Source organism: Haemorhous mexicanus, chromosome Z, assembly GCF_027477595.1.
Source record: "Haemorhous mexicanus isolate bHaeMex1 chromosome Z, bHaeMex1.pri, whole genome shotgun sequence".
Taxonomy (NCBI): Eukaryota; Metazoa; Chordata; class Aves; order Passeriformes; family Fringillidae; genus Haemorhous; species Haemorhous mexicanus.
In genome coordinates this window covers 54,493,001-54,518,309 of record NC_082381.1, presented here as the reverse complement: position 1 = coordinate 54,518,309, position 25,309 = coordinate 54,493,001, and the positions used below count along the sequence as shown (strand labels likewise).

The window sequence follows — 25,309 nt, the reverse complement described above, 5'->3', positions numbered from 1 at the left end:
TTGGGTCAATCTTTGTTTTCAGCCTTAAGTTGTATTCCTTTCTAGGCCTGTAATCTGCTTCTGGTTTCTGGAATCTCATTTATGCCCCTGCTGAGCTGTATCAGATGTCTATTCCATGTGCATGTGTTAATGCTATACAACTAGTTTGAAAGTAACCATCACAGGAGCTCCATTCTTCTTGTCGATTTTGCAGAATGCATTGCATGTTTAAGTTATGAGTTTTCTGGTTCCAGTATTCCTTTTGTTATGGCAAGTGTTTGATGTGAAGTATACTGTAAAACTGATCTTGCAATTTATATTTTCTTTGTTCACAGTATACTGAATTTCTCTCCTTAAAAATTAGATAACTGAAACACCTCCTGTGAATTTTTATAGGCCTATAAATAAAACTGGCAAGAGTAAGATCTTTTGAGGGCTAAAATTCCACTCACATTTACTGTTGCTAGATTTCTACTAGGATAGGAAACAGATGTTGAAGAAAAAGAAGCTAACTTTTGATTTCAAAATGGGTTCTTACGAAATTATGACAGGGTTTTCCAGCGTCTTTACTTTGAGTAATCTTAGGTTATTTTCATGGACATGTGAGCTCCATGGGACAATCTCAGATATTGTTTTGTGGAATGGGTAATCATCTTTCATGGTCTTAATCATCTTTCATGGATATTTGATATGTAAGCTGTGAATCTCTCCAAAGTAGAAGTTTTGGGAACCATAAGTCATGGACCACTGGGGTGTCCCCCTGTGAAGGGGAAGGGAGCACCCAAAATTTGTAGGTACCTGTGGTCAAAAAGGAACAACGGAAGTCAGTATGTTTGTAAAAACTTCAGAAGTTTTGTTAATAAATTATATACACAGTGTGGAAGTTGGTGTAAATTAGTCCCTTATAGTATAAACACATGGTGGTAAGTCTTGGATAAGGGATGGGTGAAAGAGAAGAGAGAGAGAGACACACAGAGATTAAAGTGCGGTGCAGAGAAAGAAAGGAAGGAACATCGTCAGTCCTAACTCCAGTGTCAGTGCAGCTGATGGAGTGTCCAGGGTCCTGGGACACATGTGTGTCCAGGTTTGATTCTGATAGTTTTATACAGTTAAGATTTCTGTGCTATGGAGCTGATTTCCTTGTTTACTGTGCAAATGAGTTATCATCTGCAGTTTGTTCTTCTAGACCTTTCTGGGAATGGGTCAGAGGTCTTTGAGGGTCTCTGGAGGTCTTGATCCCTCCCTAGTGGATTGACCTTAGGTTGACAGTCCATGCCTACTTCTTGACCTCATTCCTTTGCTTGTGCTCTATTTCAGGAGCCAGAACATATTCCTTTGTCCAAGAAGAGTTCTGGCTTACGTCTGTATGGCCACCTTTTCCTGCCACATCCCATTCTTTCTCATGGCATGTTATTACCAGCTAATCTTGGTTGACTCCACTGCTATCCTTCATTTGTGTTTGAGACATACTTTAGGCCTCTTGTCTTCTAGGCTTCTGTAACCAAGTCTGATTCAAAATTTGGGACTTGCAGTGTGTACCACTTTGCTTATTCCAGTTTTTCTTTTTTGCTTCTTTTCTTTTAGGAGCTGTAGCACTGAAAAATCTGGAAATAAAAGAAAATGCACTGGTAAGCTAGTGAAAATAACAATAATGCAAGCAAAAATGATTTCTGAGCTATGTTTTATGTGTTTAATGGGCTTAATGGGTTTAATGTGCATTTTTTGGTTCTTATTTTAGGACACACTTTCTTTTAAGTGGAACCTTATGGGCTTTCTTTCTCGTCACCTATATAGATTATTTGATTAATTTGAGATTAAATTTAAATGGCAAAGTGTATACAATTTTTCTCCCTGAGAGAGCTCTCAGCAATTGAGAATGTGCTTAGTTCAAGAGCAATACTGAAAGACCTTTTTTTGCTATAGCTCATGAATCTAGAACTTTGTTTTTGGGAATGTATTTAGCCTAACATAGCATAACAGTGTAAATTGGTAACCAAATGCTTGCTTATCCATTATACAGATTTTTTTTTTTTTTCTGTGATTGACAGGTAAATTTGTGAATGTTATCATAACCTTTTCCTGCATTGGGATGTTTCAGAAGTTGCCGAATTAAACTTAAATTTTCTAAACCTCTTTCTTTCAGAGTCAGTTGGATGTGCCATTTAAAGTTAAAGCAGGACATATTAGTAAGTTGCATTTTATCTTGTACACATGCAGGAATTTCTGAAAGTACTACCTTTCATTGCAATTGACTTTAGGCATCCTAAGCAAGTAATTTCCATATATTCATTGTTTTGTATACTTTGTACACTCTGAAGTTGTCTCTTCTGAAAAGAAACTTTGAGGAAGCTCCTTTCAATAAAGTATACTGGAGTCTTGTTTAATCATCTTAATATTAACGAGAAAATAGCCCAACACAGCAAAGATGAGCAATTGGGCAGGACTGGATCTTGTTGCTTGTCTTAACAAGACTCCACAACTGATTTTTACCTTTCACTTGTCTTTTCATCTCCTTCCTTCCTTGTTTTTGCTAAAATAAAAAGTTTTCTTGTTGCATATTGATTGTCTTGTAAAAGTGGTTTCTTAAAGTAAACTAAGTCTAAAGCCATTATGCTTCCTTTAAATTGACCCTGGAATAATGTCATTTAGTATTTTATTAAAATTTGGGAGGCACTGTAACCTCATGATCCCTGTGTTCACAAAGACTAGTATTAGCTGACTGATGATGTGTGAGCTGCCCATGTGCTTTTCTTGTTTCTGAAGATGTTGCAGTGGATTTTCAAGGAGGGAGACATTGCTGTTAAGAAGAAGGAATGTAATTCAAGGAAATAAGGAAAGACTGTAGATTTGATAGTTGTACTCACGGGAAAACATCTCATGTTGTTTGTGTATTGTGTATGAAAATACAACTCAACTGAGGCATCTTTTGCCTCAGGTTTAGGGGGGTAATTTCTGTTCAGTATAATAATTGCTAAAGAGATTTTGTGTTTAATATCAATTATCTTTGCATTTCTTTTCCAGTCAACTATTTAATTGTATACTTCAACCTTTTTTTTTTTGTCTTTGTAGGTCAACTTAACCTACAGATTCCATGGCAAAACCTTTATACTCAACCTGTTGAGGCAGTCCTTGATGGAGTTTATTTGCTTATTGTGCCCACAGCCAGTAAGTTAATGTATAGGAAGAAGTGACTATGGATTGGTGGGGTTTCAGAATTTTCTGGAATGGGTTGATACCATTTTCATGAGCTTTATTCTTAGTATATATTTTTTGCAATTACAGTTAAATAGTGGAGTGGAAGTCTTTCAGTAACTTGGGTTTCATCATCTAATTTTCTTGCTATGTAACTGTTACAAAAATGTAAAAATTACAGCTTTTGAAACAGTTTCTTTAAAAAAAAATATAAGGCTTTTTGGTATTATACATTTTTACATTATGTGTTTAGCCATAAAATATGATGCTGAAAAAGAAGCCAGGCAACTCTTGGAAGCAAGACAAAGGGAATTGCAGAGAATAGAAGAAGCAAAGCAGAAGATAGCTGACCAAGGTAAGGCTGATGAAAAGCTAATGTGAAAAGCTAATGAAAGTGATGCTGCTTCTTTCTTTAATCCAGAAAGATGAACATTTTGTCAATGTCTTCTAGATTCTTGTTTTTCCCTTGTTACATAAAAACCTATTAGCTATGGTTTTTTAGGTATAATTGCCATCAGTGTTGCAGAACCAGCATTCTGAAAATAAAAAGTTTTGAGCGTTGGTGTGATCTGATATAAATTAGGCTTTTGAAATACATTTTGGTTTTTTTATCATGTGTCACCTGACATTTTCTTTCCTCTTTCATAAAAAAGAGTTTATTTCCAGTGTCAAATCATTTTTACCAATACAGCTTTTTAAAGGTTTTTTTCAATCTGTTCTTCATGACGTGCAAATACTTAACTTTAAATTCAACTTCTGAAGTAAGAAGTATGATTTGCACCCCTAGAGTATTGGCACGTGCTGGTCATACTTTTGAACTACCTGATTCTTCACTCTGCAGGTAGTAAAGCTAGAAAACCTAATCTGAGAATGTAAATGTTGTAGATTATACAGAGCAAACGTGTTTCTATGCAATTGGAGTATAATGTAATAGAAAACACTTATGCTAAATTTTTTGTGTTATTGTTTTGTCTAATTTTTAAAAATATTGGAATGTAAACAAAATATTAAATTGTTTTCCTTTAACATAGATAAAGTAAAAGAAGAGAAACAAGACACTTTTGTAGAAAAGCTGGTTACTCAGGTCATCAAAAATCTTCAGCTGAAAATTTCCAACATCCATATTCGCTATGAAGATGATGTAAGTACTTTTGTATATCTTACCATAAGGGGTTGTGTGCTGTAACATGAAATTAGGAACCTGTCTGATTTCTTCTAATTGCTTTTCATGTTGAGAGAATATAGTAAAGTTGTGGGATTTTATTAGTTTGATAAAAAAACCCAAACAAACTGAAAAAAAAGCTTTGACCAAAATGTAAAGATACTTAAATTCTTAGCCAAATATATGAACGATATATGAAATAATTATTTTTTTGTCTTTTCCTGTGTTCTATTAGATCACAAATCGTGATAACCCCTTGTCATTTGGGATTTCACTTCAGAATCTAAGTTTGCAGGTAATTTTATTTCTCACCTTTAATCTGAAAAACATGTTAATATCTACCAATAGGTGAAGTTGTGCTTTTGTGTATTGTGCTTTCTGGTAACATACTGTCTAATGGAAAATATACCTTTAATCATCAGCAATGCACAATGGTGTGGTTTCCAATACACTTTGCTATATTTGGGCTGTCCATTCTGAATATTTTACTGAAACTGACTTGAGCTCCAAGAAAGGAAGTTACTGCCTGATAACAGGGAGTGGTGGGAAAGGAAAAAGAGAAAAAAAGATTACATCTTTTTTTTTTCAGCTGGAGCTAATTTTTTTTTTATCTGTGAACTGCACTTTAAGGCGCTTAGAGTAGTAATCACAAGATGGTATGAAATTTTTTTTCTAGAAGACTATGTAGTAGGATCAGTATGTTGGTTGTGCTGAGTTGCTCTGATTCAGTAGTTTTTGCTAACTGCTAGTCTTAAAGAAAATATGTCCAAAGTAAATGTTATTTTCTTGAATGAAAAGCTGGTTTTGTGAATGCTTATTCCTAGTACATTAAAGGGTCTTCTTTAGGCTCAAACTAAAATTGATTGCTTCCAGAATTATAAATTAATTCAGTCCCTTGTTTATCTCTGTCCAAAGAGCCTGCCCAAAAATATTATTGCTGTAAGGGAAAAAAAGTTTACAATACTGAAAGCAGAATCTTAAGAATATCTTTGGTTCTTGTGTGCAGCCTATCAGTGTACATACATTTGCATATTTTTGGAGGAAGTAGCGTTTTCAAGCTTTCACTTAAAGTAATGCATTAATCATCTTAAATCAGAAGATTGTATTCCATTATTTTCCATGGCATTTAGTTATGATGATGTTGCTGTCTTTTTGTAGTTTGTTTCAGTTATAACGTGTTGGTGAATTATACATACTGGAGTATTTTTGTTTAATTCTCATTTCAGACCTCAGATAAGAATTGGAATCCATGTTTACATGATGAAACTGCCAAGTTGTTCCATAAGGTACAGTATAGACTGTAGGCTAAAGAAAGCATTGCTAATAAAAAAAGCTGCATTAGAGTTTCAGAAAGTAAGATCGAGAAAACATGTAACTGTGTCGACTCTATAGCAAAAGTAACATTCTGAATATTTTTATTCATCCAGACTTTGTGAAATTCAAATTACTAATCTAAAATTTGTGGATACCTATACATATGTTCTGTTGTATTTTCAGCTTGTGCGACTGGATAACCTTTTTGCTTATTGGAATGTGAAATCAGAGATGTTCTACCATGGTCGTTTGGATGAATCATTGGTAAGATAGTGTATCTAGTCTTCTAGTTGAAACTGGGAAGCAGAGAACATGCTTCATATTCCGGCCTGCTTCTTATGTCAATGTCCTGGGGAATTGTTTGTAATTAGAAGGGTTTTTTTTAGGAGAAAACAGTATATGTTAAGGTTTTATGTGATGGAAGTATAATGCTCATCTGAGAAAGTTAAAAAAGGCAGTCTTCTGCCAGTAACAGAATTTAGACAATTGATGGTCATCTTACCACTATTCAGTGATTTTGTTAGCTAAATATAGACATATCATTCTGTTAAAAACATAGATGAGTATTTTGAATTTTACTTTGAGTCAGAGGGATTATCTCAGAACTGTTTAAAAATGCTAACATTTTGTACTTTAAAAACTTTATCTGGAAATAGAAGTGCAATTTACTGTTCACTCTATTGCCTGTGTAGGTTAACTTAAAACAGGGAGTTGCCAGCCACAATGTGATTCCAGATGGTTATGATTTTGGTAAGTGTTATTTTATTGTAATATTCATTTTTAATTGTAATTTTTACTTCTTCTCAGTGGTTGTCACTTTGGCTGTTACTCAAAAATCTTACTAAGGAGTGCAGTTTTAGCCTGGAAGAGTAACTGTCTTTCTGATAGTGAATACTGTATTGTTTAGGTATAAAAAAAAAGTTGATAAAAGTGAGTCTTGAGTCATGTATCATTCTAATGGAATGTCATACATAGATTCTTATTGTAAGCATCTTTTGATTAATTCCTTTGTTTAAGAAGTTTAGCAGTAACATACTCACTGTGTAAGTTTGGTGAATTCAGATTAGTTTGAGTATGTTTTTGAGGTGTCACCTGCTTTATGCAAAGTATCTTTTTTACATGAGAGGTAGAAATAATAATCACACAACTTTGAAACATTAATTTCTTTTTTTTTTTTTTTTTTAGTGGGAATATTGCAAGTTATATTGCTTTGAATATTACTTACTTAAATCTGAAAATTGCATTGGCATCCCTCAAAAACGGTGATAGTTTGCTTTCCATTGCATGGAAAGTACGTGGTTTGTGTTTATCATGTGTATCTGTGTGACTGTTGAGAAACTGTTCACAAGTCTGAATGGCCTTGGAAGTGGATTGTTCTCCAGCAGGAAAGTCTTCAGTTCACTATAACCAGGGTTAAAAAAGTCACTGTCAGTTTTATGCTGCTACCTTCCCCTAAAAGAGTCTCTATGTTGACTGACAGAGAACTATCTAGTAATTTCTTCTGATTCCTTACCCCTCTCTTTTGGTTGCTGGATTTGATTCTTTTTGCAAGAAAACAAGCATTAAACATTAGAAGTTGTTTAAGTCTTTATGTAGTAAGTTCAAAATAGGTGTATGTAATGCTTAGGTTTCAAGATTTACACTCTTAAAATTCAGCAGTGCCATCAGAGATGCTGACCATGCTGGTGTACTGTGGTAAATGAAAATTTGGTCCCATTTGGGCAAGTCTTCAAAAGTCTAAAACTTTTGATAGGAAGATAATAAGCATGAAATCTAATTTTATCACTTCATGTAAATACAAGCTTTATACTTATGTATAAGAACCATAAAAAAATGAACTTTAGGAAGCTAAATACAGGGCAAAAATTAATTGAAATGCTACCATATAGAGCATGTAGCTAAAAGTTATATAGAGATGTAGCTCAAAGTTTCATGGTTTCTTCTTGAAAAAATGAGTGTTTCCACTAGTATGAACCTTTCAGAGAATCTGGAATATTTGATATGAAGGTAACGTATCAGTATTTTTGCTGAGATGAAAGAAAGCATATTTGAAAAAAATTATTTACACAAACTCAGATAATATAAAAATTCTTACTGTTGGATCAATTGCTGAAACAGATGAAAATATTGAACTGAACATGGCTTCAAAAGCCTGGTATTTCCAAACTGTGGAGCAGATACAATATTTCTGCTCTGACTGTTTTTTCTTGTGATGTGCCTCATTTTTATGTAGAATGCTTATTGATTTTGTTCCATGCTTACCTGGTCTTGAAATTAGAAATATGGAGTGTTTGGTTTTAACCATTGTTGTGAATATAATTTACTGAAGAGTAAAGCATTCGTAACAGCAACAACAACAAAAAATCTTAAGGAAAAATAGTTCCTATAGTGAAATAAATGCTATATATAAAACTGTCTTTACCATAAATGTATCATAGCCAAAGAGACTCCATTTGTGACAAATGCGAACTATTTATTGAAACAGCTATATGCAATTCAGCATACAGAAGGTTTGTGGTGGTGCTCTGTAAACATTTGTTTGGTAAATTTTGCCAGAGTGAAACTGAAAATTGAGTATGGATTCTATTCTATTTTGTGTTGGTGCAGTTCCTGTTTTTCAAGTGTAGCATTCTAAAACCAATAATCTGGCATAATTTAAGATAAGTATATTTTATAATTTATTGCAGTCTTAAATAATTTAATTGCACTTTTTATATCAACTTGTATTTTTTAGTATTCCGCCCAATTTCAGCTAAAGCCAAGCTCCTTATGAATCCTCGATCTGATGTTGACTTTTCATCACCGAAAATAGACCTAAATGTAAACTTACAGGATATAACTGTTGAATTCAATAAGCCACAGGTACCAGTTATTTTTCTAAGTTATATGTAATGTAGTAAAAAAGTTAGTTTGCAAGAATTAAGAAGGATGATCTGAAATTTTATAGTGTACATGTAGAATCTATTAACTTAGTCTGGTTTTTTTTTTAAACTGATTTTCTCTTCAAAGAGAAGCTTGATACCTGTTGTTCTCAGAAAGATAATAATGCTCAGTTTGAATTTGTTTGCGTAGTACTTCAGCGTTATGGAGCTTCTTGAGTCTATTGATATGATGACTCGAAATCTGCCATATAGGAAGTACAGACCTGATATTCCAGTGCACAACAACGCCAAGATATGGTAGGCAACTTCAGACTTTGAAAATAATTTGTTACTTATTAACTTGAAAGAATTACCAAGGAAATGCTTCTTTCTTAAGGAGGTTAGAACTCATTTCATTCTGAAAGGAAGTATTTTGTTTTTATTATTTTTTTTTTAAGCTAATATTGTAGGAAGTTGATGAGGACCTCATCAAACCAAAGCTGTGGACACAATATTTGAAAATCTGTGATTGCATTCTTAAAGACCATTATCAGGAGCTTCAATCTGATAGTATTTTTGTGTCAGAAATTTGTTAGGTATATGTTATATGTTAGGTAGCTCTACCTAAGTACATAGCTATTACCTAAAAACAGGCAAACCTTTGTAACACAGATGGCAAGGATTTGATTTCTTTTCAGAAGATTCCTTAAAAATATGTTTTTATTATTCTCTTATGCATGCCTAGATTTGACAGCAATCTGTCAACTTTGTATGGGGAAAAAGAGTAAAAGTCTTAGGTTTCTCAGCTGATCAGAAGTACACTATTAGTCAGGGAATTTCACTCTTGGCACCTTGAATTTGTATGAAGTGAGAACCTGCAAAGCTTTAGGAGTCTTTTCAATATACCAAAAGAAAGATAAGCTATACATTTGTCTTTGCTTTTAGGTGGAAGTATGTTATTGATGGCGTTCTTAAAGTAAATGTTCAACCTAAACTCCAAATGTGGTCATGGGAACATATTTCGCATCATAGGAAGCAAGTGAAGAACTATAAAGAGTTGTATAAAACAAAGATAACATCAAAAAAACCTAGTGAAGACATCTTAAAATTGTTGGAGGTTAGTAATTTTCTGTCGAAGCCTTAAAATTTGTTCATCTTGATACTTGTTCAAACTTAAATGTTAAAATGTTCCTAAATCACTTCTAAGTTAAAATAAAATTTTCAGTGGCCATATTTACAACTTTGTCACTACCTTTCTTTGTTAGTAGTATTAATAAATACACGAGGTAAATATTTAAAGTAGAAACTGTGAGAAAAAACAGCTTAAGCTGATGTGCTGTTCTTTTCCAGGTTTGTTTTAAGTTTTCAGATTGAGCGAATTAACTTGGATTGCATGAATTGAATTGCTCGCTGTTGTTTCCTGTAAAACTGAGCTGTGGAATGTAACAATTGTTGAATTGTCAAAAGTAATGTCTCATCTCTCTTCTAGGAATTTGAAAAGGCCTTGGATATTTTTAACATCACTTTAGCAAGGCAACAAGCAGAAGTTGAGGTAAAATTGCATCATTTAAATGAGTCTATGAAAAACTGAAACATAAGGTTGTGTAGATTTTAGGCAGACGTCTTTTAGCTATGGTGATTGAATTGTGCATCATACAGTCTTTCAATTTTCCCTGTTCATAGTTTTTTGTTGTAAGGCATGGTTAGTTTTTCAGCTTGTAATTAAACAAAAATTAAATAACTCCATATACTCTTTCTTCAAAATGACTGATCTGGGGTAAATCCCTTTCTGTTTCTGGTGGGAAAGACCTACTGTGGAAAATGTGGTCAAAGGATGACTAAAGTTAAATTGGAAACATTTACACCCAAAGCTGTCCCTCCTCATAGCAGCCCAGACTACTAGTTTATTCGTTTTCTTCATGATATTGTGTTACATTGAGTGATCACCTGTAGTATGTTGACTCTTTGAAAAGAGATGCGGTGTTTCTCTTTGCAAATGTTACTCAGAGTACATCAGATGCAGAATACTTTTAAGAAGATTAATGCAATTAGGCAAGACAATGTGACTTGAGTAGTTACACCCAATTTGTTAACCTTCGTTTCCTAGGTTGACGTACTCTTAGTTTTACATACAGTGTCTGAGAGTCTTTCTAGGTCACTGAAGTGAAATATTTGTAGTTTTTCTGAAATCTGTGATCTTTCTCCATTAATAATTAAGGCACCTGAAAGTAAGCAGAATAAGAAGTTCACAATCTGAAAGAAGACAGTAATTAATAATTAAACTTTATAAAGCTCAGTTACTGCTTGTGGCAGTGCTTGAAAGCAATTTGATCCCTTTTTTTTGTTTTTGTATGTGAAGTATATTAAATATAGTATAAATGCAATTGCTCCAGTCACAGATATTGTGCTTCTAACCTAAAACTCTGAAGAGGAATCTGTAAATACGATTGTTCCTTCTATTTGTCCCTATGTTCACACTATTATCCAGGCTCTAACAGAACCAGAAAAAACATTCATGACTGTTCCCCTTCAGTTTGTCCAAACTGGAGTGCTTTTCAAGGGGTAGTGGAAGGTTTGGTTTTGGTTTAGTTCTCATTTGATTTTGGAATAGTCTTATCTTGTAGTCTATAGTTTCTCTTGGTTTTATCTTTTTCCTTCAACTTTTTGCAAGTTGATGGAAATTCTGAAATACTTTCTATCTAGTTTTGCTCTTCCTTTCCCCAGTGTGATTATGCTGCTTACAGAATGTTATGTCATATTGCATTCATGACTACCTTCAAATCCTGAGTTTTAAGATACATTTCTGTAACACTTAGAAGTGATTGCAAGAAAATGAATTTTCAGTTGTTTAGGCTTTAAGTCTTGCATTTGAAAAATATTAGAAGTGCATCTTGAAAGATGTGCTGGCTGATTATCTGAATATATTTCATATATTCAGATATATTATCTGAATATATTTCATAGTATTGAAAATCAGGTCACAGTGATTTTACGTTGTGTTCTGTCTCCATCAATATTTTAAGATGCTTCTATTTTGTTGTTATCAGGTCATACCTTTGAAAAAAGTTTAAAAGGACTTAGAAGAGAAAAATCTACTATGACTTTGGTATTCTGACAGTTAGCCTTGGGTCTGCCAGGTATTTAAAGGAACACCCATTAGATGTCGGCTGAGTAAAGCCCGGCAAAGCATCCTGCTGTTTGTGAAGTTTTTCTGTTTCTTAAAAGCGTACCTAAGAGTTGACTTTCAAGGGCTTACTTTTATCTAGACCCTGAAATCAAGCTCCTCAAGAAATCACATTCATGATCACAGTGCTGATTTTCAGGCAGCTTTGTAACTAGAACTTTATATTCCAAACCTCAGACCACTTTTGCTTTTTCATCACAAGTATTTGAACTACCAGATACTAGCCTCAGTAGCTAAGCATCACGTCTCTTTGTCAGCTTGAGAAATGTTATTCTTTCAACCTAGGGCAAACTTTTACGATTTACTTCAGTAAGAACACAGGATAGAATCATGGCATCATTTAGGTTGGAAAAGACCTGGAAGATCACCAAGTTCAACTGTTAACAGAAAATTGCTAAGTCTACCAGTAAATTATGTTCCAGGGTGCCACATCTACGTTCATTTTAAATTCTCCAGGGGTAGTGACTCCACCACATCCCTGGGCAGCTTGTTGCTTCACTTGGCAACTATTTCAGTGAAGACCATTTTCCTAACAGCCAATATAAACGTTCCCGGGCACAACTTGAGGCTATTTCTGCATGTTCAGTTGCTTGTTACTTGGGAGAAGAGGCTGACCTACCTGGTTGCTCCCACCTTTCAGGTAGTTCTCTCTTTTAGTCAAAATAGTTACCTTGCTGATTAAGCTCTAAGTCTGTGATTGCGTTGATTACTTAACCAATGTAAATGGAGGAGAGGGAAAGTTCAAGAAGATTCTTCAGCAAATTTTTGTGGTACCTAAACTGCCCAGATTTCTTCATCTTTGCAGAAGTGGCTTCTGTCTGCAGTCTTTCTTTCCCTGGGCTCTGGTGCCTGCTTCTGCCTCAGACCTGTGAAAGAGTCATAGCTTTAACCATCGCTTATTCTCCATGGCAGTTGTCCTTCAGCACCAACCTTCATTATCCCAGAAATCTGTTGTCTCACAGATTTAACCTCCTTTTATCTAAGGCCTGTCCATTTTTTCTTTGGGTCATTCACTTTGTAACATCTGCTTGATGACATGTTAACCTTTGTAAAGAGAACTTTTGAGGACTTTGTTCAAACTTCTTGGAGCTTTGTGTTGTTAAGCGGACATTCTTTATCATCTCTCTGAGGTGAATCAATAGTATAAATCCAGAAGCCTTTACGTTTTTGTGGTGAGTCCTGCCTTCCTTTTTCCAGTAGGTATGTAGATGTGACAAGTCCCTACAGAGTACTGATTTATAGTCAGGTGGTTTTTTTTCCTAGTTGTCTTGCAGAGATATTTATGTTTTGAATGCTGAGAAGGGATTCCTGTCTCACTTTAACTAGAGTATCTTTAAATGTAGGGCTTATCTGCAACTGATTGTGTATTTTTGGATCGTATTAGTCACAAAGAAAGTTAGTTTGTGTGGATCACTATAGTTCTGAGAACAAATTGTGTCTTGGAATCACTTGATGTTTGTTTGCCATCTCCATAACAAACTTTCAGTGGTCAGTTTTGGATGTAGTCTGCACTTCCTGTGAGGACCCAGTATTGGAATCATCACTGGCATCAGATAGGGCATCTGCTACTTGTGGAAATAATGAATGCGGAAGGAGGGAGGGCTTCCTTACTATTTTAACTATATGTATCATATGCAGGAATAGTTAGAGTAAATATTGTATTATGAGAATAAATACTTTTTAAATTGCTTTGGGTATCCATCTTGAAATGAAAAATATAGGGCTTATGTAAAATTTGGCCTGTGATGGCTGTTTAATTGCTTGTATATGTATTTTAAATTATTCTTTATAAAACCATTGCATATAATGTTGCAGGTTTTTTATGGTGAAAGCTGGGGAAAAAATCTGCTATGTAAGAAATGTTTATTGACCTTTTACATGCTCTGTTCTTTCGTAAAGGTAGTTGTTATGCAAAATAAAATTGGTCCAATAATACACTGTGTACTTGAAAAAGTGACTAGAATGGAAACTAAATAAAAACATTTTGTGTTTTTAATGCTTGTCTAATGATGTTCTGATATGTTAGAGCTGCTCTGGGTCTATATTTTTCTTAGGAAAATGAATAAAAAAGCATGAAGAAAATTACTTACCTGAATATTTTTTATATTTAAGGCAACTAAGGCTGGATTGAAAATCTACAAACCAGGAGTAAAACAAGATGATGAAAATTCTGGTGGCTGGTTTAGCTGGATATGGGGCTGGTCAGGTCGAAAAAAGGATGAAAAAAACCAAGAAGTAAAGGGTTCAAGTATGATAATTTACTGGTATTCTTTTTGTTACTAGGAATCTGTTAGAGTCCTAGGTACCTAGCAGTGGAACTTGTTATCAAATTGTTACTGTATACATTTTCTCTTGGCCTTTTATTTTGCTGATATAATTGTTAATTGCATGTAACAGAGGTTATACAATTGTACAACTCCTCCATAGTTCCTTCTGAACTGTAGAAATTATGAGGGCATTTTAAAGCATGCTTTAGATTTGCAAGACTTGACTTTAAACCTCAGGGTATTTTCTTTTACTAATTCAGGACAATAATGTTGACAGTATCTACTGATATTGTAGAGCTACCAAGCACAGGAAAGTGTATAATAGTATTTGCATTTTTCAGATATCTATACTCAGTTTAACTGACCTCTTGAAATGTGGCAGGTCTTGAACAGCTGATGACACAGGAAGAGAAGGCTAAACTTTATGCAGCAATTGGATATAGTGAAACAGCTGTGGATCCAACTCTTCCAAAATCAGTAAGTCATAGCTGACTATATGTTAACAAATGATAGCTTCATCTACTAACAAAAATCTATAAAGATGATAAGAAATAACTTTTAAAGTTCTTGAAGCTTTGTTTCTATATTTGAATACTGTTCTGATATCTTTTAATGAAGTTTCTGCATGCCAGTTTTCTGCATCCTTAGATGCAGTTTCAGTATAGTGGTTACAAAGCTTACTTTTGGGTATTCTGAAATAGTAAAGAATAAATTTTTACTTGCTCTAACAGGAATAAGATCATAGATGTAGTGTATTGTAGTTTAAATATTGAAGTATATTAATATATTATCTTACAGTATTCAAAAGCTTTTTAAGAAAATGTACTAGGGAATCTTAATAAAGGATCAGGAAGTGCACTGTAATCTAAATATGAGTGATAGTAGATGAGGTAGAATAAGTGGTTTTATATTATATAAAGAAAGATTATTCAGGGATTGTACTGTGAAACAGCAACATTTTGGACCATTTGGAAATAGTCTGATAAATCCTCTTACTGTGAGATACCAAGGATGATATCATGAACTGCTTTCTACCTCTGCATCAGAGGGTCTTTTTCACAAAATTTGGTAAAGGTATAAAAGACTCGTGTTTGTAACTATACTCTACTCTTTAGTTTAGCCTGCCTCTTTGTAGACTTTTACACCAGCTATGATACAAGCCATGCATGAAAGCAGTAGTTTCAAACTTAGCTGTAGCTTTCATCTCTTCATAAATTGTATCAAGATGGATATTAATGTACTTTATGCTCCTATGTTGTTGTTGTTTTGGCATATCTAGTATGAAGCCATGAAGTTCTCTGTGTCCTTATTAAGCATGTCGATATCAATAAGAGAAAACCAGCAAACTCCTAAGCTAATAGAATTTGCATTAACTGACTTGAGTACAGTATTTACCCAACGACCAGGTGCACAAGCAATAAGGTGAGCTTTCTCTATCAAACTCATTTCACCTCTCATGAAATTATGGTGATGACTAGTAGGCATTTTAAGACTGTATTATGATATTTAAATGTCATTCCTTGTGCAGTCTGGAGTGGAGTCATTCTGTGTCTAAGGGATAAATCATGGATACTCTTCCCATGATTGAATTCTCTGCATCTCCAGAGCTTTTTGTGCTAGCTAATATGGATATACTCTTTTTTTTTTTTCAGTTTGTCATTGTTATGTGCAAAGAATCCAGTTACAAACTTGTTATTTGCTTTGAAAAGTGACTGTTAAGTTTCCTTTTGAAACTTAACCTGAGCAGGATGATCTTGCAACCACTTGTTTGTGGGCATTTAACATGATGGAAAAGTTCTTGTGTTCCCAGTTTACTTTTGGATTTGTGGAAGAAAGATAAAACTGATGATTTTTCCTTTGTTTTATGCTCTCACAGTAGGTGGTAAAAAGCATCTAGTGAAATACTTCAATTTTATTTCAAATGTAATGACTTAAAAGTTCTGGGAAAAGTAACCCTCCTGTTTTAAACCTTGTTCCCTCTACTTTGAGATGTATAAGCATAATATTAGTATGATATTAAGATACTATAGATCTTGATTAGTTTTATGTAGAATTTCTTCTAAGGTTTTATGTCTGTGTTTTCTGTTGGTACCCTTGTGCATCTAAATGGCCCTGACAATCCTATTGTACTAAGAAAAAGGGGAAAAATACTACATTTTTTGCAGTGAAATATTTTTATAAGAGTGTGGGAGATAAAAAATCGTCAACCAAGAGCTGTTACAGAGGCGGATAGCATCTTGGGGGGGGAAAATAAATCCAAGACCTAAAAAGTGTCTCTTGGAGTAATTAGACTGTTTATCTTAGTTTTTTTAATTTCTCTGCCCCAGAACCATTTTGTCTCTGCTGTATGTCTGTTTTCCGTTATAAATGCACCTTCTAATTCCTGAAGTCACACTAAAGAATTCTCATTTCAATTCTGCAACTTAATAGAATATCTTACCTGCCCTGACACTTGTCCTCATGAAAAGTGTATGAAGGAAATGATTTGGATGCCCTTTTGTATTTAGACCAGGGGCAGCTAATAGACACAAAAGATAATTAAATGAAAAACAGTTAACACATGGATGTATGTATTAAATCCTTAGAATAAACTATTTATAGTTAAGATAGGGTAGAAACGTATTTTACTGGTTTGTGTTTTGTTTTTTTTTCCATCTAATTTTTTTATATGCTTATCATGTAATTGTCCTTAGCCAGATGGATATTGCATCTGAACAGTCTGCTTACATTTCTTTACAGGTTTGAAACAAAAATTACCTCACTTGAAGTTACAGGCGTGTCTCAAGAAAAGTGTACACCCCGTCTCCTGTCTTCTCGAACAGTCTATTCAGATGACAGTACCTCACTTTTAAGCATAATGTTTGAGACTAATCCTTTGGATGAGAAAGCAGATCAGAGGATCAGAATAGAATCACAACCACTGGAAATAGTATATGATGCTGTAAGTAAATATTTGAAAAAGCAATAAATTGTCAAAAATCCAACCTAATAGTAAATGTACCTTTTTTTTTTTTCTTTTTTACAGATGACGGTAAATAGCTTAGTGGATTTCTTCAGACCTCCGAAAGACGTACATTTAGAGCAATTGACATCAGCAACTCTGTTGAAGCTTGAAGAATTCCGTGAAAAAACATCGACAGGCAAGTGCTGCAAACTCTTCTGACAGCACACTCAGACAAATTTTAGATCGTAGGAGTGCTGAGTGTATCTTTCCCTATGGAGATGTGTGCATCCAAGTCATAGCTTTCTGACACACCACCTAAATAAGGTGTTTACCACCTGCTCAGTTAGCACTATTTGCTATCATAATTGCATCTACTTGATGCTTCTTTAAGGGGTGTCTATAATGAGTGGTTCAGAAGAAATATGCAGAGCATATGTACCTTAGCATATGTATCTTTAGCATATGTACCTTTCTAACACACCACCTAAATAACTTGAATTATTCAATCTTATTGCAATATGTTTATTCTAGGTATTGGATAATTTAATGTTTGTATCTCTTTTAACTTAAACTGTTTCTACTTATTTGTAAAATATGCTCCAAAGCCATAGATTGTTTTTCAGTATTTTTACTTTGTACAGAGTTAAAAGAGTTTGTTACATCTCGTGTTTTGTTCATCTGGTATGTAGAAGGCCTTAGTTATTTAATATTCCTCAAATACTGATTCTGAGATATTAATCCTCTAAGTTAACCTCTGAATCCTGTTCAGATGTCTTGTTTTTTAGGAAATCATGCCTTTGTATAGATGTTTTTGATTTTCTGACTTCCTTGATGAATATTGTTTTGATTTGGATTGACTCAGTTCAAGTTATACAAATTGTATTTATCTGCTTTCCAGCTGCTCAATTTTACAGCCGTTACACTAGTTTTAATTTCATCCTATTTATCTCTAGAGATCTTGTATTTTAAGACATAAATGCAGATGCTGAATACTGTGAAGACTAACACTGAGATCTGTTCAGTTAATTTGTTCTAGTAAGGATGTCTGAGGTTTTGTAAATCAGAGATGTGTCCAGCACAGTGTCCTCTCTGTGGGTGGGAGTGGATGCTGAGGGGAGATTTTATATGTATTTTTAATAGGAAAAAACAAACCATAGATGTTTTCTTAAACCTCCTATAATTTCATAACCTATTAATAATTAAATTGTAAATAAAAAAATTCTGAATATTGAAGTGATAAAGATTTAAAGAAAACTCAAGCAAAAAGTTTATTTGCTTCTATCAGGCTAGGGAGGGAAATCAAGCATCAATGGTATTTTTATTCATTAGTTCTTCTTTGAGTAAACTGTTTAATTAAGGACTAAGATTAACGAGAATTATGTGGATCAGCTTGCTTGTCTTTTCTTTCAGAAATTTCTTGAGCAATATTGAGTATATTGACAAAACAGTTAATTGTTGATTTCTGAGATGAAATTTTAAATTTGCTTATATATAATACGCTTGGTTCTCTGCTCATTAGCAGGAAATATAGTGGTGTTGATCATAATTAATATTTTGTGGAAATACAAAGTTGTCCTCTGTGTTTATTACAGTTTAAGCATATCTTTACTGTAGTGGTATATCCACTACTGTTTGTACCCTCACGAGAATCTTGTGTTGTCCAGAGTAACCTAAAACCTTGTTCCCGTCACAAATGAAAAATTTGATGAGAGTGTCTCAAAATATGCAGTAACATTGCTTGTAAAATCTTGTCTGAGTTTCAGAGAATTGCCAGGGAGAAAAGATTTGATCTGCAGAATATTCTGATGCAGGGGACTATGCTAAGATCAGAGGAAGAATAAGAGAAATGGAGAAATATAAATGTAATTAATATGTTCGAACCTGCAGTACTCAAGAATGAATTCTTAACACTTTTCTCTGAAGCTATAGAAGGTAGCTGGAAAATGTAGGAGAACTGTGAACTGTGAAATCAAAGGAACCTGCTACATGGGAGTAGTTATGATTTTTAGCATTAAAAGACATTAAAAAAGCTTGGTTTACCAGAGCTCAGTTTATGGATTCCACTACATTTTCTTCCCAAATAAAAAAACCAACAAAATATTTACTTGACCTTTCTACATCGCTCAAATTCAACTAGGCAGTGCAAAGTGATAAAATCCTACTCTTCTTGTTATTCCAAGTTGTTTTGTCTTGCAAATCCTGAAATGTAGTTGCCATCCAGTTCTTTACTGACTAGCCTAGCTCTCCTGTGACACAGGGCAAGCTTTGATAATGTAGCAGTTTTAATTGTTTTTTTACCAGTGGATGTGTTTACTCTCATGTTGTTATCCCCATAATTCATTATCTCTACTTCTGTGACCATCAGGTTGTTGTAAACGGTAAATATTTAATGAGTTGTGGCTACATCATAAGGCAGTTTCCAGATCTAACTTGAAGCAATACCATTCACTCTTCAGCTGAGCAAAAAAGCAGAATTTGATCTCATATCTTATGAATGTCTGGTTTTCCCAACTAATCACATGATTTTTAAACTTAATTTTTGTAAGATCATATATTTGCATATCTCTGGTGTCTCAAGATGGAGATGTTTGTCAGCAGAGTTAGCATAAACTTGCGTATCTCAATATCAAAAAACACTAACAGTTTGACTACTTTAGTTGGATACTCCCAATAAGAAATTCTAGAGCAATTACATTTCTGAATCTGTGGAACATTGCGGGTTAATTCAGTAATTTCAAAGTTGCAGTTCACATTCCGTTCTTCTAATTTCATCTCTGCTCAGTGGGAAACATTTTTGAGTTTGCATATGTCACATTGTTGTCTATAATTGTCAGTTATTTGCTATCATCGTTTCATCTACTTGATGCTTCTTTAAGGACTGTCTATAATGAGTGGTTCAGAGGAAATATGAAGAGCATATGTACCTTAGTTATCTAGCATATAGAGGTTTTTTTAAAATTAGACTTGATTTTCTTTTTATCGCTTTCTTTTAATCTTATAGGTTCTGTATGAATTACTTTTGTTTCTTTGTATTTAATAATTGTACTGTTTTTTCAGGTTTGTTATATATTATTCAAACCCAGAAAGTTCTTGACCTCAAAATAAACCTCATGGCTTCATACATCATTGTTCCACAAAAAGGATTCTATGACCATACATCAAATTTACTGCTTCTGGATCTTGGTAGCTTTAAAGTATGTATTTACATAATGTGGTATTTTATTGAAAATAATAATTCTGCTTTTTACCTGATTTACTGTTTCTTAATTTGTGTTTTATGGTAGTGAAGAGTACCACAGTACTTACAAGAGTAAGAGTACCTCTTGCAGTTTATTTATTAGGTATTCATTTTAAAGTGCTTTCTAGTCAAGGCAGAAGTTACTGAACTCTTCTCAGTAGATTTGTTCAGTGCAAAAGAATTGCTAGAAAATACTCCTTCCCTAGTATGAAACTACTGTTGATACTTTGGACTGTTACATGGAAAATGTCTAGTAATTTTTTATATTGCCTTACAGTATAAAATAGTGAACTTCTTTGTTACACGATTAAATGGCATTCTTATTTTTATATTATTATTACTTACCCTTTAATCACTGAATTTAGTTTAAAATGAGAAAAGTAAACATACTGGCAATTTTTAAGATAATTTGGATGAGGTTAGAGGTATGTTTGAGATAAGATTTATCTTTTTGACTTTTCCCTTGCGTGAGGTATGTAAAATTATAATTTATCACTATAAAAAAGAAATAGACTTTGAAGTAAAATAGAAGAGACTTTGTCCATTCTATTAGCGTCCTTCTTCTTACTGATGAACTTGTGTACTTCAGGATAAATGATCTCACATGTGTACTGGCAATTTACTTTTTATTTACTTATATTCTGGGTAAAATTGATTCTGCCACTTACCCTCTGTTTAGATTGCTGTTTTTTCGCAAAAATTTGTTTCAAATCCTAAAATCTTGCTAATGACAGTTAGTTTTCTATGTAATTTCCACATAATTACTTTCTGAACATGTGACTTCAATTTGAATTATAGAATGGTTTGGCTTGGAAGAGACCTTTAAAGGTCATTGAGTTTGACCTCACTGCAATGAGCAGAGACATCTTTAACTAGATCAGGTTCCTCAGCCACCTGTCTATCCTGACCTTGAATGTTCCCAGGGATGGGCATCTGCCTCCTCTCTGGACAACTTGTGCCAGTGTCATGCCACTCTCATTTTAAGAAAATTCTTTATATCTAGTCTTTATCTACTTTTAGTTTTAAAGTGTTACCCCTTTACTTGTCAGAAGAAGTCCTGGTAAAGTCCATTACCATCTTTCTATTTGGCCCGCTTTAAATACTGAAAGGCTGCTGAAAAGTCTCCCCAGAGCCTTCTGTTCTTCAGGCTGAACAGCACCAACTCTCTCTGCCTTTTTCTTAGAAGAGATGTGTTCTGTCCCTCTGGTTACTTTTCTGGGTCTTCTGTGGACCCAGTCCTGCAGGTTGCAATACTCCAGGTGAGGAGCAGAGTAGAGGGCAGAATCCCTTCCCTTGCCCTGCTGGTCTCACTGCATTGGATGCAGCCCAGGATATGTTTGGCTTCCTGGGCTGTGAGTGCACATTGTCAGGTATCATCCAGCTTTTCTTCCACCAGCATTCCCAGGCCCTACTCCATAGAGCAACTCAGAATCCCATTGTCAGCAGCCTATATTGATCACAGAACTACTGAATCACTTAGATTGGAAAAGACCTTCAGGATCCTTGAATCTAGCCATTAACTCAGTACTGCCAAGTCCACCACTAAAAATTATGTCCCTAAGTGCCATGTCTATATGGCTTCTAAATTTCTCTGAGTTCAGTGACTCAACCATGTCCCTGGGCAGCCTGTTCCAGTGCATAGTAACCCGTTCAATGAAGAAATGTTTCCTAATTTCCATTCTGAACCATTGCTGGTACAACTTGAGGCTGTTTCTGCCTGTTCAGTTGCTTGTTTCTTGGGGTAGAAGGCTAACTCCTGACCTACTTCCTCAAGAGCTACTCCTGACCTACTTCCTTTCGGGTAGTTTTAAGGTAAGGGCCTCACACTGCCTGCTTTTCTCCAGACTAAAGAACCTCAGCTGCCTTGGCTACTCGTCACAGGAGTTGTGCTCCAGATCCCTCCCCAGCTCTGTTGCCCTTCTCTGGACATATTCCAGCACTCTAATGTATTTGTTGCTGTGAGGAGCCCTAAATAAAATACAGTATGCAAGCTGCAGCCTCCCCAGTGCCAAGTACAGGGGGACAATCTCTTCCCTTGTTCTGCTGCTTTTGCACTATTGCTTTTGGCCGCTTGGGCACTCACTGGCTCTCATTCAGATGGCTCTCAATCAGCTTGACCTGCTGCTCTCCTCCCTGAGCTTTGTCACTAAGCAGAGGGATTCTCTACTTGGGCAGACCTCCCACAGGTGTGCTCACTGCTGCTGTCTGGTGTTATCATAAGAGTCAGGCACATCCTGCAGCCTGGCACCTGGCTGGCAGCATGTTCCCATTGGAGCTCTGATCAGGTGCGTCAGTCATGGTGGTACCATGCTTTGGTAATGGACTGCTCCAGTCCAACCGCAGGTCTGTACAAGAGGTCATGTTTAAAAAGAATGTGTTGAATTGCTTCAGAAAGTGGAATTAGTGAAGAGGCTTTCTCTGTAGGTACTAAAAATTATGTGATCTGGTTAAATCCAAGTTATTTCAGTGACAGATGATTTCACCAGCTCTTCTGAGTATTGGTCATATGTAGGCAGTTTGTAGGGTTGGTACTTTGTAGTTGTTTTTGTGCTTGAGACAGCCTCCTGGATCTAATAATAGATCTAATAGCCCACTTCCTATTCCACCCATACAAGATTGCTCTTGGAAGCATTACATAGAAGAACACATTTCAAAACCAGACTTCAGTGTGTGGCATCTTTTTCCTGAGGTGGATGAGTAATTTTTGTAGTGAATGTGCCTCTTAGATTGGCTCATCTGATTTAATAGAATTTAGAAATACCATAAGAGAAAATTTAGTTGCCTCTCAGGATATGATTAGTAATTCTGTATTCACTTCAAGTGGCATATGCTTAAGTGAGAGGTGGGTCGTTTGTTGAATGAGTATGTTTAACACAAAACAAACAATCTATTTCCCTCAGTTGCATACTGGAAAAGATCAAGCCCCAGGAGGAAAAATGGCATGTAAAATTAAAACCATGTCTCAGCAGATAAATAGGGTTATTAATTTAGTCAATCTGAATTTGCATCTCCAAGTTGTTTTTAACATGAAAGTTACAATGGGCCTAGAGTCCAGCAGTACTGAAAAATAAACGCTGTGTCTTAGATCCTAGTTTTTAAGTCTCTTATAGTTCTTTTGAATATTGCCTGGATTTGACAAAACCAAATATGAATCCAAAATTATTAGACATATAAAGATGAAGACAGACACATTTCATCAGAGATGAACATCAGAGAGGGCACATACAAATGTGAAATACCAAGGAAGTATGGGTGTCCCAAAGCTGAATCAAAGAAATATTGACTGATATTAAAGGAAAGGCATTGATGATGAACAGTCCAACTCATCTTTTCCTCTCTAACATGTCACAACTGAATTCAACGGAGTTCAGAAATACCTTTCATGTGTCTGAGTTGTTTAATGCAGTAATATTTTATATATAAAAATTCTGAATTTTTTTTATTGATTAAAAAGGGTTTGAGACTTTATGCTTTGGAGTATAAGCCAATTATTAAAGAAAATTATTCTGTACATAGTATATAATATATTTTAATTTGATTTTTGTTTCTTTCTTTGAGGAAGAAATGGTATTAATACTCTGTTTTTTTGGTGCAGTCTAGAAATTTTACATATTTTCTGTGCTGTGATAGTTGTAAGACTCTGTGACCTATAGTGAGGACTGAATCATTTGTTATGGTAGGAACAAGTATTTGTAGAATTAGTGCCTTGAATATTTCTAAAATTGATTTATGCTTTTTTTTTTTTGACATTTTAAGATGGCAAGCAAAAGTCGGTCTGATTTATCAGAAATCAAAGTAGGGCAAACCTCTATTGAAGATATAATGTCCAGAGCTTATGACAGTTTTGATGTCCAGCTCAGTAGCATGCAGTTACTTTACAGCAAACATGGTAAGTATTCATGAAAGTAATCTTTCTTTATATGACTAAATACAATATGGTTGTGGTTGTGCCTCATATTTTTATCTGAAGCAGTGGAGAATCTTTTAGAATTTACTTCTCCAAACGTAAGTGTTCTAAATTCGGTACCATGAACACGTGATGAATTTCAAAAACATACCTTTAGAACTTCAGTTCCAATCTTAGCAAATTCATAATAAAATTCCTTTTGTTGAAGGCATCTCATTTGGTTTGTTGCATAGTGAGTGTAAGACTGTAATTACTTTGTTTATGGTATTTTCCTTCAGTGCCTTTGCTTTTCTCCAGATTTAAAGCAGAATCCACAAGTAGTTGTAGGTTTGATCATTTTTTTGAGGGTAAAGAAAGGATGAAAATTGAACTACTTCAATAAGGTACCAAAGCGGACATTAGTATTTTGGGAACTAGCAACACAGAGTCAACCATAATCAGAGAATTCTGAATCATTTAATTCTTAATCCTTTGGGTTTAATTCAATTTAATGATTTAACTCTCCAGGGGAGAATCCAGAGCCTAAACTCCCAGTACCATGCATGGAGATGCGTGCATGGTGTGCATGGTATGCATGCATCTCCATGCATGGTACTAGGAGTTTAGGCTCTGGATTGGGTCCTTAGAAGTCTACCCCATGGATGCTGTAGCTGCGAAGATGAGAATAGGAAAAATTATTGGTTAGTCTTGTATGGCTGAAGTTCAGATCCTGTATAAATACGTCTGTTGATAGAACTATAAAAGAGGTCATGGCACCTGAAATTTTAGGAATATGTACTAATATCAGATACTTGAATTCTGTGTTGTGTACTGAGAAGGAATCTCTTTCAGTATTTAAAGTAGGTTTTCTCTGCTCTTCTAGATGAGAACTGGCAAGAAGCTCGGAAGCTGAAAAACTCATCTCAGTGTATCTTGCAGCCCTTGGATGTAAATCTGGAATTTAGCAGGGCTATGGTTGTTACAGATGCAAGAATGCCCAGGTATGTATTTTTCCCAATTTTGAAATTTTATGGTAAATGACTTTTTTGAGGGGAAAAAGAGGAAAAAATAAGCATCTAGTCATACTTGTGCACTTTTGCATTGGCTATGTTTAAATATTGAAAGTAAAATACATTTATCCAGAAAAATAAAAAATAAATTAAGTTTTCAGATACTAAAAAGGTGATAGAGTGTTATAGTAGTATGCTTAACATATTTAAAGATTTTTATTAAAGATATTACTGCCTCTTCTAATTCAGTCTTCCTAATAGCTACATTTCAG

At 34.6% G+C, this 25,309-nt stretch overlaps 1 protein-coding gene across 3 annotated transcripts in view; it reads left to right on the top strand.

The window, feature by feature from the left end:
• VPS13A (vacuolar protein sorting 13 homolog A) overlaps nt 1-25,309 on the top strand; it is a 107,916-nt gene that overhangs the window by 6,984 nt on the left and 75,623 nt on the right. For all 3 annotated transcript variants that reach the window (XR_009485121.1, XM_059836883.1, XM_059836885.1), the window contains exons 2-22: nt 1,564-1,607; nt 2,123-2,165; nt 3,049-3,144; nt 3,425-3,526; nt 4,203-4,312; nt 4,569-4,628; nt 5,560-5,619; nt 5,831-5,911; nt 6,340-6,397; nt 8,382-8,509; nt 8,720-8,826; nt 9,454-9,625; nt 9,998-10,060; nt 13,805-13,940; nt 14,342-14,436; nt 15,239-15,381; nt 16,699-16,900; nt 16,985-17,099; nt 19,961-20,097; nt 23,898-24,030; nt 24,911-25,028. Coding sequence is in view for 2 of the 3 variants with exons in the window: in XM_059836883.1 (XP_059692866.1) it covers nt 1,564-1,607; nt 2,123-2,165; nt 3,049-3,144; nt 3,425-3,526; nt 4,203-4,312; nt 4,569-4,628; nt 5,560-5,619; nt 5,831-5,911; nt 6,340-6,397; nt 8,382-8,509; nt 8,720-8,826; nt 9,454-9,625; nt 9,998-10,060; nt 13,805-13,940; nt 14,342-14,436; nt 15,239-15,381; nt 16,699-16,900; nt 16,985-17,099; nt 19,961-20,097; nt 23,898-24,030; nt 24,911-25,028 (2,203 nt within the window). In the remaining variant the exon portion in view is untranslated. The remainder of the gene's footprint in view (nt 1-1,563; nt 1,608-2,122; nt 2,166-3,048; nt 3,145-3,424; nt 3,527-4,202; nt 4,313-4,568; nt 4,629-5,559; nt 5,620-5,830; nt 5,912-6,339; nt 6,398-8,381; nt 8,510-8,719; nt 8,827-9,453; nt 9,626-9,997; nt 10,061-13,804; nt 13,941-14,341; nt 14,437-15,238; nt 15,382-16,698; nt 16,901-16,984; nt 17,100-19,960; nt 20,098-23,897; nt 24,031-24,910; nt 25,029-25,309) is intronic.